We start from the raw sequence: 13,434 nt of genomic DNA, 5'->3' as shown, positions 1-13,434 counted from the left end.
AAGTTTGATGTCACTAAGGCACACTGGAAAGCAGTTCAGTTTTATGTGGATTAAGTAATAATGACGCCTTAAGAGATTAAAATAGAAGAAAGAATATATAAAGTTATCAGTACAGACAATCACTACTGGTAATATTAAAAGACGCTGTCACTGCGGACTGCCAGAATAATATTGCCTATTCAGTTCAATGAAAGTAAGTGTACCTAATACAAGACTTCTGAAGGTAATGTGTGAGCAAGATTGGTCCCTCGACTGTTTATGGAGGAATAAAGGGGAACTTCAGTGTGCATATTCTATGAAGTTCCTGGAATTCAAGTGATGCTTATCTGACTTTTTTGAGCAAAGATAAAACAAGAGGTTGCTTTAGACACAATCAGTGCACCTAAAGCCATCTCTAATTTCATCTTTTATTTATTTGATCATATATCTATTTGAAAATTGCTACATGTATTGATGAAACAAGTACTAAAGAGTAGGGAAGCTTTTAGAAAGCAGTTTTATTACTTTTCACTCTTATCAACTTGTCCATGATTTTATTGGACAACCCTCGTATATCTCTACATAAAATTTTGATCATCTTATATGGCCCCATCCTACCCCTTGAACAAACTTGAATTGAACAAATTTAAATCTACACTATGTCAGGAAGCTTTCACACAATTTTTTTTTATTTTCTGACCCAGAGGCTCTTGAAAAGATTTTTTAATGATCCCACACTATTTTTCGTCTTTCCTTATTATCTCTCCTTGGAAAGGGATAGTGTAAGGTACTTGAATCTTCTTCACCCAAGGATACTTCGTGGCAAGTTTGGTTGAAATTGGCTCCGTAGTTCTGGAGATTACAACAATGACCACAACAATGATGACAAAAGAAAACAGATTAATCTAACTAGAAGAGTTCACACATGACTCTTGCTCATTTGAACGAAAAATTGCTTTTTAAAATATTTTTTTTTATATTTTGAACCTAACCATAAACATTTATCAAACATTACCTAACAAAGTCCATAGGTCAAGTTTACGACTGAATGGGGAATCCTGGCACCTCTGTAGAAAATCATCAACAGCTGGATCATTCTTTTTCTCATCCAACATAGCTTTCCCAAATACCTGATTGGCACAAAATGGAACATATTCCTTCAGTTTCTGCACCTGTACAGACAAAGAAATATTTTACTCAGTTGAGTTCCTTCTATCAGGTGGATAAGCTGAAAGTTCTAATTGTCCACACAAACAACCTGGTCTGCTTTGTTTTAATAAAGATTTAAAAAACAAAGTATATGACTTACTGCTCTTGCACATATCATTTATAGTTAACAGATGCAAAGTTCTAGTGGCATTTGTTATAGCAATAAGCATAACTAATTTCAAAGTAAGTTCTTTAAGTGAAATAAATTTCACAGGAGACAATTTTCGCAAAAAAGTAAGCACTTTAGACACATCCCAAATCAGTGTGTTGTTGTCCAAGGTAGTATTACTGCTTTATTGTTGTGCCCATATAAGTTCAGAATGTTTTTCTAGCTAGGGTAACAGTCACTGGTTTATAAATTTGTAACTATGCGGTTGGAGTTTATTTTCTATCTAGGAATACTGCATTATTGTTTATAGCTGCTTTGTGGTTAGGGTAATCTTTAGCAATAATTATTGTCTTGTTATTGTGCCCCAGTATATGGTTGGGGCATTTCTCTAGGCTATGATTACTGATTTATTATGGCACTCGTTAGGCATAGTGGTTTGGTTGCATAATTTATTCACATAAATATCTATGCCCCTAGATAGTTGTTTTTCCCCCCTGACATTTATATATGGTGTGGTATATTGTGTGCCTCTTATGTTGTTGGAAATAGATTTAAAACATTCTTTTGCTCCTATATGGAAGGGTTTTAAACCTTATCCATAACTTGTGTAAGTTATCGACAAGTTTGTGACGTGTTTGTTCTCCCATCTTTTTTGCCAAATCTTCTAGTCATATTTGTATTTTTTCGTAATGTATATTAATATCCTTATAAGGGATATATTCAAATATGGGCATGTGTAATTTTTGTACATATTTGGTTCATTTGTTTGGCATTCTAATATATGCCCATTTACGACAAATAGTTTGTTGTTATATTTGCAAAACAGAGCAGAGTAGACTCATGGATATAGAAAATAAATTATAGTGAGGGAAGTCGAAGACGATGGTATAAGGATTACTTCCCTAATTTTCATACAAATGAAAGCCCTTGGGCCAAGGATACTCCGAGACAAATTTGACAAAGATTGGCAAAGGGGTTCTTGAGATATGGCCCATATTCCAAAAAGTTGATGCACACCACACAAATGGCCATAACATTAGCTCTGAGCCTTCAGCTCAGAAGAGCTAATAAGTCCTCATATTTCAATATATCATCCGTCCTAGTTTATTCATTGTGTATGTGTATTTCAATTATATTTTCAAATTTTTATTCTACAGTGAAATGGAAAAATATACTGTGGTACATGTAAACAGTAATGCTATATAAAGATCTGATCATGATGATCCTTTTTTACACAATAAAGGCCTTACCCAATCCACAAGGAGAGCTCCAACATCTCGGGTTGTCCCATCTGGTAGTCTCTGGTTCTGTAGTCCACATGCAAGCTCTGAAGAAAAAAAAAAGAAAACAATTATCTGGTCTTGACCAAATTTTGGCCAACAACATCAACTCATTGTCAGTAAAATTTTAAGTAACCATCACATCTTTAGTCTTACAGTAAAATAAAAGGTCTTAGTTTTTCCCATCATTGCCTTACCTTCATGAATAGGAATAAGCTTGTCAATGGGACCAAATATCTGGCTTAGTTCCCAAGCTGTCATTAGTTGTAACTTCTCCATGGAATCCCGGTATGTCTATAATAAATTATTGGTACCATATTTCAAAATATTTTTTCTTGTAACTATGATCTGCATGCCCCTGCTGGCATTCTTTTTAAATACACTTTCAAAAATAGAAACGCATAGTAAAATTTTAGCGAAACAATGAACATAAAGGTTACTTAGTAGAATGATGTACTGATAATGAAGAAATGAAGTAAACAATGGGTCTACAACCTAACTGCAGGGGTGTGCAATTAAAAAAATCAAGTACTAGCCCACGGGCTTGTGGCAGCAATAAAGTTACTAGCCCCAAGTAAAAAGTTACTAGCCCAAATGCATGGAGGAAAAATTAACAACTAAATAATATAGATAGTTTTCAGTAGGCCCAAATTAATGAGTTATCCCCCTTTGGCCACCATATTGGAGGTCAATATGCTCATATTCCTTCATTATTCAACCAACTCTAACTTTTTATACTGGCCATTGTGGGGTAGGAAGCATTGTTTTTCTGAAAAATATACATTTGTTAAAGCCTCCTTTATTTCATTATTTTTATTCTATAAAGATTTTCCCCCAAATATTTCTGCTACACCCTCTTAGATTTGGTAAGACGAAGAGGAAAAATTAGCAGGTTGACCACCAAGAGAAATAACTCGGAGAGAAAATACGTCATATGAAAACTATCTATTGAAAAAAATAGATTACTGTTGAAAAGTCAGGGTTTTAAGGTCATTCTTTTTAAAATTAAAGTTTAATTCTCACTGTCTAGTAAATCTGGATCATGTATAAATTAATAATTATGATAGAAAATAAAAATGAATTTTAAATTTTTTTTTCCTTTTTCTGTGCATTGCACTAGCTCATCTAAAACAAAAAGAAGTCATTTTCTTTCATCTTAAATTAATAAATACACTGGAAATATATTTTATGTAAATCACATAACACTTATCTTTCAGTTGATTGAGTTATCGTAAATAATTTAATGAGATATCTGCCTTTATTTACCATAAACACATGAATAGAGGAAAATTGGATTAGAAAAAAACGATCGTTCTTGGAAGTAAATAAGTCAGGATGTGCTGCAAAATGATAAGATTATGGAGATTTACGAACAAAAGGAGCATGCTGCCTGGACATTTTTCATTGGTTGGGAATTTAAAAGCAAAAAATGAGTGAAAATACCAGTAGTGATTTTTATATATTACATTGGCATCTTTAATTTTTACTACCCTACAGAGCTACCTGCATGCAGTAAACCACTAGCCCGACCCCAAATATGGTAGCCCTGGGCGTCGGGCGATGCTAACTGCACACCCCTTCTAACTGTCATAATTACTCAAGTTACACCATATTTATAATAGTTGTATACACTCTGGCTAATAAAATAAGAAAAGATCATTTTAACTGTTATTGAAAATATTGAAATACATATCATAATACAGTTAAAAATTTCACAGTATATTGCAATACTAAATTCCCAGCCAATACCCAGCCCTAATGACAAAACTATTCTATTTTATTTAGGGTATTCTTCCTATTATGCATTTCTTTTTTTGAACAGTATACTTGAAGAACCAAGGATGTCAACAATCTGCATTACCTGAAATCCTTTCACATAAGTCTCATCTTTTCTGGCATAACAGTGCTTGAGAAGTTTTTTTAATGACCTCATCAAATTTTCATTATTTCTTTATATCTCCCAATAAAGAGAATGTAGGTCTTCACTTGAAAAAATAAATTCTCTTTGTGGTAAATATGATTAAAACTGACCCACTGGTTCCAGGGAATACTGTATACTGGGTTTTTTTTGGCCCTGTGTTATTTTTGCACTTTTACACTTGCAAACAATTTTCCCTTTTAAATTCACCCAGTCACTGTTCTATTTAAGAAATTATACTGTTTTCTTGGAATCGCCTGGTCTTAAATTCACCCACTTGGGTCTTGCGTGAAAATTTCCCTGTATTCAGTATGTCAAAAATATGAAGACAGGACAGACAGTTGACAGGTGATCAGAGAAGGCTTTGAAATGTTTTTTCTATATTTTTTAACCATATGTTTTTCTATACATTCGTATGTAAAATTTTGATCGTCCATTGTGGCCCCACCCTACCCAAGGTGGTCAGGATTTGAACAAATTTCAATGTACACTATTTAATGAAGTTTTCACTTATTAATAAGTTTTAACTCTTCTGGCCAAATGGTTGATTTTCTCAGATTTTTCCTTATACTATGATTGCCTTTTGTGGCCCCACCCTACCCCCATGTGTCATGATTAGAGCAAATTTGAATCTACACTACCTGAGGATGCTTAAACTAAGCTTCTTCTTTTCAATTTTCATGACACCATTATTGCAAGATAATTATTTGGAATAATTTATAAAACGAAGCCCAAGGGCTTTAACGGTCACCTGAGTATAAAACAACATTGTAAAGATTCCACACAAATACAAAACTGGAGGTACTGTGATCGATATCACAAAATAAATTTCCTGCAAATAAAATATATTTACAGTATGACAGAAAAAACCCTTTGCATGAATTTTCCATTGTGTAACAGTTTTATATTGCATGTAATTCCAATATATGTTCTACTCAGGCTGGTATCATAGAATATGACCCATACCATGAACTAAAACAAATAATACACACACATTTTTCAAGCAATTCATAGATGCAATCTGCTTAAAAATTAATAAAAATAAGGACTCAGTGATTTAATTCTAAATCTAATGATTTATTTAATTTAAGGAATGCCTCACCTTTTTGACAATGGTCAAGTCTTCTACCAGATCATTTTCACCTTGATACAGCTCATATATTGCCTGTAAAACATGAATTCAGTTGTCAAAAATAGTCTAACTAGGCCAGCATTTTTTTTATTTTTAGGTTTACGAACACCAGAATGAAAAAGTCCTGTAGGAGGAGGAAATAAAAAAAAAATAAAACTATTTTTTTAGATAAATTATTGACTTTTGTACATTCATTTTTGCTTCTTTTTTGATGCTCTCCTAACAGGCTCCTCGCCACTGACCACACAATGGTTACAAATAGGAAGGTAGAACCTGATATTGTTTATTTCATCGTCTGCTAGTTGGGGCCAGTGATATAAATTTTTGAGATGTTGGTCAAAATACAAATTTCAAAAAATCAATTTTTTTTAACTATTTCAATATATCTTCATTTTTTTAAAACAATTTTTGTTATGTGAATGTGTAGAAATTGTTCTAAAAATATACTAGACACCTTAGGTAAATATTCCTATCATATAACAGACAGGGAGTATTGGGGATGGGGTCAAAATTTTTTTCAATTAAGTGTAAAATGATTTTTCTGGCTGCCCCATTCAAAAACGATACTACATGCCTGTTTATATTTGTATATACTTGTTTTCTTTAATAGCTAAAATATTTCATTTCTTTAGGCTATTGTTTATCTCACCCACAAGCCACAAATGGACTTCATTACATCTGATGTATAAGCTACCCTTTTCTGAAGAATGTTGCTTAGACTGTACTTTGTAAGCTTTAGCAGAGACCTAAACAATATCTCTGGCTATAGGCCTAGCTACCATGAACAGTTTTTAACCTGTGGGAGGATATTTATTTACATGCAGATACTTTTGAATACTGATACATAATTATCTCACCAACATGTCATTATGCAACAAAGTCGTCAGCATTTTATTGTCCTCTGAATGGGTGAAAACGTTTCGAATGACACTCCTGTCAACAAATTTTACACTAAGCCAAGCTATGATGCTGCTATGGACTAAGGCTGTGTCTAAGCAGATCTACATTTATTTATCTGCCATGTTTCTTAAACCGGAAGTATGAGTTCTTAAATTTGAAATCTTGATCCCGACTCAAATTCAACATCGGAAAGAAAAAATCCATTTTTCTCAATTTTATTAATTTCTGAAAATTCAAAAACTTGAGCGGTGGGTTTGTAAACCTAAAAATAAAACTAGAAATATGTCCATAGGACATGAATGCCCCGCCGAGGGTATATTAGTAATGCAACATTTTAACACAAATTGAGAAAAGTGAGGTCAAGGTCAAAGGAAAGGTAAAAAAATATTGAAGCAGTTGAATAGCTCTCATCAGTATGTATCGGCATGTGAAGTTTGACACTAATTTAAGAAAAGTGAGGTCAAGGTCAAAGGGGAGGTCAAGGTCAAAAAATGTTGATGCAGTTGAATAGCTCTCATCAGTATGTATCAGCATATGAAGTTTGATAACACTATCTTGAATGGTATCTTTAAAACTGAGCTAAAAATTTATTTAAGAAAAGTGAGGTCAGGGTCAAAGGAAAGGTCAAGGTAAAAATATTGATGCAGTTGAATAGCTCTCATCAGTATGTATTAGCATATGAAGTTTGATAACACTATCTTGAATAGTATCTTTAAAACTGAGCTAAAAACTTATTTAAGAAAAGTGAAGGTCAAGGTCAAAAAATATTGATGCAGTTGAATAGCTCTCATCAGTATGTATCAGCATATGAAGTTTGACACTAATTTAAGAAAAGTGAGGTCAAGGTCAAAGGAAAGGTCAAGGTCAAAAAATGTTGATGCAGTTGAATAGCTCTCATCAGTATGTATCAGCATATGAAGTTTGATAACACTATCTTGAATGGTATCTTTAAAACTGAGCTAAAAATTTATTTAAGAAAAGTGAGGTCAAGGTCAAAGGAAAGGTCAAGGTAAAAAATATTGATGCAGTTGAATAGCTCTCATCAGTATGTATCAGCATATGAAGTTTGTTAGAAATATCTTGAATGGTTTCATTAAAACTGAGCTAAACACTAATTCAAGAAAAGTGAGGTCAAGGTCAATTGAAAGGTCAAGGTCAAAAAATGTTGATGCAGTTGCATAGCTCTCATCAATATCTATCAGTATATGAAGTTTGATAAAAATATCTTGGATAGTTTCTTTGAAACTGAGCTTTGAACAGAGCTAAACGCAAAGTGTGACGGAAGGACAGACGGAAGGTCGGAAGACAGACATGACAAACACTATATGCCCCGGCCATATTCATGGCGGGACATAAAAATGCTGGCCTTACAGGAAAACTTCACATGTGTACCAGTCATCTGCTTGAAAATGCCATTTAATTGATAACTATTAATAGAGTATAATAGAATACCATCCAAAATCTATAAATGTCCTCTTTGATAATTTTGTCAAAATACAAAAGTCAAAATTGTTGGATTTTTTATCCCAGTGCATACCTGGTATATATTTCACAGAAATAAACTTCCTAGGCACTAAACATTCAGGTGCGAGACTGAAATCCATCATTCTGAATAATGATGGATTTTGTGGCATGTTTACTTACTATGTATTTTTTCCTCATTCTTGTTACTATGACTTACTATCATTACATTTTCATTTCCAACTTGATTCATTTGCCCCTGATTTTACCACTATAAGAGAAGTGTATAGCAAGTTTCATTTCATCCGGGTCACTACGGTAATTATTGCTGATCACGTGCACTAGAACACAAACATAGAAGGAAAATATTATTTTATCAATAAAACATTGATTTTTAGTAGAACTGACTGTGGGAAAAAAGATATTGAGGGTAAAATACTTAAATAGTAAGTGATTGGGACTTCAAAATTACTTTGACATATCCATGGTATTCGAGATATCAGTGTTCAAGATACCAAAGTTCAACTTTAAATGTATTTTGGATGAATTTGAACAAACTGAATTTACACTACCTGAGGAAGCTTCCATATTTCTTTATTTCTTTGACTAATCATGACTTTAGTAGATTTTTCAAGAATTTTTCCTATATGTTTGATTTTCTATTGTGGCCTTGCCCTACCAGTGGAGATATTTGTTGAACACACTTGAATCTACAATACCTGAAGATGCTTCTGAATTCATATGACTAATCAAGGCATTGCTGTTATTGACAGTGATTTTTCTACATTTTTTAAAAGGGGCCTGGGCCTTTACAATTGGGAAAAATCATCGACATTTGCATCAAATTGGGAAAAATCAATAAGATACCCTCAATTGACAGGTAAAATAAAATATATAAGTAAATGTAACATCATTTATTCAAAATATTTACTATGAAACAACAAATTTGACACAGTTCTACATTTCAAACTTTTTTTAATCTTTGAAAGTTGTCATTGTGACCGTCCTATATTTCCATTTTTTTTTTGGCCATAAAGATATACATAATAGGATATCCTACTCATAATAGCCATTGAAGATGGAATAATCTGACATGATTGATGATGAAGTCATTATTTTCTAACTCATTATTAAACTTTCTAAATTACCCTTATCATATTGCTGTAATTACCCTGCAATATTAATTAGTACTTGGATTTACAAATAAAGCTATGTTTGGCTGGTTCACATGCATCTTGCACTTTCTTACGATGTATTTACACACAAGTTTGACTTGATCCATACACAAAAAATAATCCAATCTTCCTCTCTATTATTTTTTTATTATATCTCTACTGTTATTACTCTATATAAAATTAATACCATAAAACTGTCTATTTCCCTGAGAAGATACTATTTCTGTCATCTGAGGACTACTCCCTGAAAAATCGGAGCTACTCCCTAGGAACACTCCCTCATGAATATTTATTTATAATTTTAACCAATGAAAATGAACAGTGGATGGAGCGTTCAAGGAATCTCAAGTCTGTGACGTAATATTATTAGCAATGTAACTATGACATCAAAACATTTCGATATGCGATGTCAAAATCATACTGGAATTCTAGCAAAATGAAGACAACGATAATCCTTCAAAGAGTCAGGGAAATTATCTTATATTTTTTGATAATTTTATTTTCCTCGGTATTGATGCATTAGTTATCTTACAATATTTTTAATGACATGCATTTGTGATTATTTAAATGCCTCTATATTGTTTTAAAAAATGTCTGAGTCTCTACTTTAATAAATCGTCCATGATTGTTTCGGTATAATTATAATAAAACATTTATGGAATGGGTATGAGGGAAATATCAAATTTATGGTTCCCTTCGACAGGAAACTAGTTTCCTCCCTTGGGGAACCATAAATTTAATATTTCCCTCATACCCATTCCATAACTGTATAATATTATATGTTAGAGTCTGAATGACCGAGAACAATAGCATTCCATTTTAGATAAGTTATACGTAAAAAAATCAAAAATTCAATATAACAAAAACAACAGACGTTTAATTTTGGGAAAAAAGCAACTGAGATTGGGAAAAAATTGTTAATTTTTTATAGGGGAAAGGGTCAATATTTGGACCTGAATTCATTTGGGTGTAGAAAAATCACTGACAGAGAATAAAGTTTTTATAAATATATCCTTTATTCCTTTGTATAACTTTGATACCCTGTTGTGGCCCCTCTCTACTCCTTAAGGGTCATGATTTGAACAAATTTGAATCTACAAATAACTGAGGATGCTTCTATATTAATATGAATAATAATGGCTTTGCTGTTCTTGCGAGAAGATTTTGAAAGATTTATCATATGTATTCCTATGTAAAACTTTGATGGCCCATTGTGGCCCCACCTTACCCCGGGGGTCATGATTTGAACAAACTTGATTCTACACTACCTGAGGATGCTTCCATATAATTACAACTAATCAAAGCTTTGCTGTTCTTAAGAAAAAGATTTTTAAAAATTTTCCTTTGCATTCGAATGTTAAACTTTGATTGCCCATAGTGACCCCACCCTATACCCGGGGGTCATGATTTAAACAAATTTCAATCTACAATACCTGAGGATGCTTCCATATAAATATGACTACTCATGGCTTAGCTGTTCTTGAGAAGAAGATTTTTAAAGTTTTTTCCTATGTAAAACTTTGTCAATTACAGCCCCATCCTACTGCTAGAGGGGTCATGATTTGAACAAACTTGATTCTACACTACCTGAGGATGCTACCATATAATATGACCAATCATGGCTTTGCTGTTCTTGAGAAGAAGATTTTAAAAATTTTTCTTGTGGCCAGCATTTTTTTATTTTTAGGTTTACAAACCCGTCACTCAAGTTTCTGAATTTTTAGAAAAAATATAAAACTGAGAAAAAGGATTTTTTTCTTTCCGATATTGAATTTGAGTTGGGATCGAGATTTTGAATTTACGAACTCGTACTTCCGGTTTACGATAAACATGGAAACATGGCGGGTACTTGATGAAGATAGATCTGCATAGGCCATAGCAGCATTATAGCCTTGGTTTAGTGAGTGATCTATCAACGGGAGTGCCATTCAAAACGTTTTCACCTGTTCAGAGGACAAATAAAATGCTGACGACTTTGTTGCACAATGACACGTTGGTGAGATAATTTTGTATCCGTATTCAAAAGTATCTGTCATGTAAATTAATTTCCTCTCACTGGTTAAAAACTGCCCATGGTAGCTATAGCCAGACACATTGTTTAGGTCTCTGCTATACCTCAAAGTCGAACCAACGTTCTTTAGAAAAGGATTGCTTATGCATCAGATGTAATGAATAACACTATGCAAGAAATTAAGTGCATTTGTGGAGAAATAAATAATAGCCTTAAAAAATGAAATATTTCAACTAATAAAGAAAACAATTATATAAAATGTATTCAGGCACATAGTATTGATTATGAATGTGGCAGCCAGAAAAATTATTTTACACTAAGTTGAAAAAATTTTGGCTCCCTCCCCAATGCTCCCTGTGTGTTATACATGTATGATAGGAATAATTAATTAAGCTCTCAAGTATATTTTAAGAAAAATGTTTACACATTCACTTAACACATATTTTAAAAAGTGAAAATATATTGAAAGTGTGAAGAAATTTGATATATTTTTTTTTAATTTAGTATTTTGACAAACATCTCAAAATTTATATCACTGGCACCAACTGGCAGACAATGAAATTAACAATTTAAGGTTCTACCTTGTCTTATTTTTAACCATTTTGTGGCCAGTGGCAAGGAACCTGTTATGAGAGCACCAAAAAAAGAAGCAAAAATGAATGTACAGAAGTCGAAAATTTATCCAAAAAATTATTTTAATTTTTTTGTTATTTCCTCCTCCTATTGAACTTTATAATTCTGATGTTCGTAAACCTAAAAATAAAGAAATGCTGGCCTATGTATTCCTATGTAAAACTTTGACACCCATTGTGGCCCCACCCTACCCCTGGGGGTCATGATTTTATTAACAAAGTTGATTCTTCACTACCTAAGAAGGATGCTTCTACATGTATATAAATATGACTAACCATTGCTTAGCTGTTCTTGAGAAGAAGATTTTTAAAGATTTTTTTCAATGTATTCCTGTGTAAAAAATTGATCAGCCCTTGTGACTCCACCCTTCCCACAGGGGTCAAGATTTGAAGAAAATTGATTAAACACTACCTGAGGATGATTTCACCTAAGTTTTATATTTTCTAACCCAGTGATTCTTGAGAAGAAGATTTTTAAACAATACCATTAATTTTTCATTAATTCATAATTATCTCCCCTTGGAAGAAGGTGTGGCCCTTCATTTGAACAAATTTAAATTCTCTTCACCCAAGGGTTAGAGGTGGGACGATACACAGATCGTGCGATACGATACATATCTCGATATTATTATAAATTGTAAACTATTTTAAAAAAGTATTTTATTTCATTTTTGTCTTCTTGACAATAACAAATATGATTTTTTCTATATCAAATCATATGTGTTTTGAAATTGATACTTGAAGTTCATAAAATTCATTGACTAAAATTTTACAAATATAATATTACATGTAGGTATTGCCAAATATCTATAAACAAGTTTTCAAATAGTTGTGTAGTTCATCAAGAATACTGACTAAATATTCATTTAAAAAATCATCACATGTACATTAATTATTACTAATTGCTGAAAGTCGGTAACCAAGTTGAATTTACCAAAAAAAAAAAAAAAAAATATTAAACCACACTTTGTTTCAAAATTTCAAATTCTTTTTAATGAAATTAGAGAATCTGTGCTTTGTTATGACCTGTTAGTGTCAGATGGACCAACAATTAATAATTGCCTGACGCCTTGTGCGTCAGGCAGTATAAGGATTATTTTTTCCATGTTCCAAAACTAAGCGATCATTCTTAATGAACTAGATTTTGTGCAAGCTGATTTACATCGGAATTTGTTACCTGCATTTAAACAAATACAGTTTGCAGAAGAAAGAATCATATTACTGACGCAAAATAATGGGTTTAATTCCTTCAGTTTTTTTGCATGCACATCAATTCTTTGCGATTCTTTGTACGGACATGTCCATGTAACATTTTTTTTCGTTTCTAGACTACTGGGTCAGTCCATTTCCTTCTACAAAATGGGTAACACAATCATTTTGCGCCAAATGTCACATGTATATTATCTTTGCGTCTTTTTCTTGGATTGTTCTATTGAATGGGTGGGATAACTTCTATTGGAAATATGGTTTATTCTTTTAACCTGATTCTTAAGCTTCAGATTTTTTATTAACAGTAAATTTTACTTCATTTTTTAAAAGAACACATTGTATATGGGCAGGCAACACTAAAGCAATGGATTTGCTGATTATTCTTACTAGTTAATTATTCCATAAGTTGCCTAGTTCAT

The 13,434-nt window shown here is 32.5% G+C and overlaps 1 protein-coding gene across 2 annotated transcripts in view; it reads right to left on the bottom strand.

The window, feature by feature from the left end:
- LOC133195807 (rho guanine nucleotide exchange factor 3-like) overlaps positions 1-13,434 on the bottom strand; it is a 52,197-nt gene that overhangs the window by 17,569 nt on the left and 21,194 nt on the right. For both annotated transcript variants that reach the window (XM_061331754.1, XM_061331755.1), the window contains exons 6-9: positions 5,598-5,660; positions 2,775-2,871; positions 2,548-2,624; positions 995-1,151 (exon numbers count right to left, since the gene is read on the bottom strand). In XM_061331754.1, coding sequence (XP_061187738.1) covers positions 995-1,151; positions 2,548-2,624; positions 2,775-2,871; positions 5,598-5,660 — 394 coding nt within the window. The remainder of the gene's footprint in view (positions 1-994; positions 1,152-2,547; positions 2,625-2,774; positions 2,872-5,597; positions 5,661-13,434) is intronic.

The sequence above is a fragment of the Saccostrea echinata genome, unplaced genomic scaffold, assembly GCF_033153115.1.
Source record: "Saccostrea echinata isolate AGI-Se365-2 ecotype Australia unplaced genomic scaffold, CSIRO_AGI_Sech_v1 ptg000029l, whole genome shotgun sequence".
In the NCBI taxonomy this organism is placed as follows: domain Eukaryota; kingdom Metazoa; phylum Mollusca; class Bivalvia; order Ostreida; family Ostreidae; genus Saccostrea; species Saccostrea echinata.
This window is presented reverse-complemented; position numbering and strand designations above follow the sequence as displayed.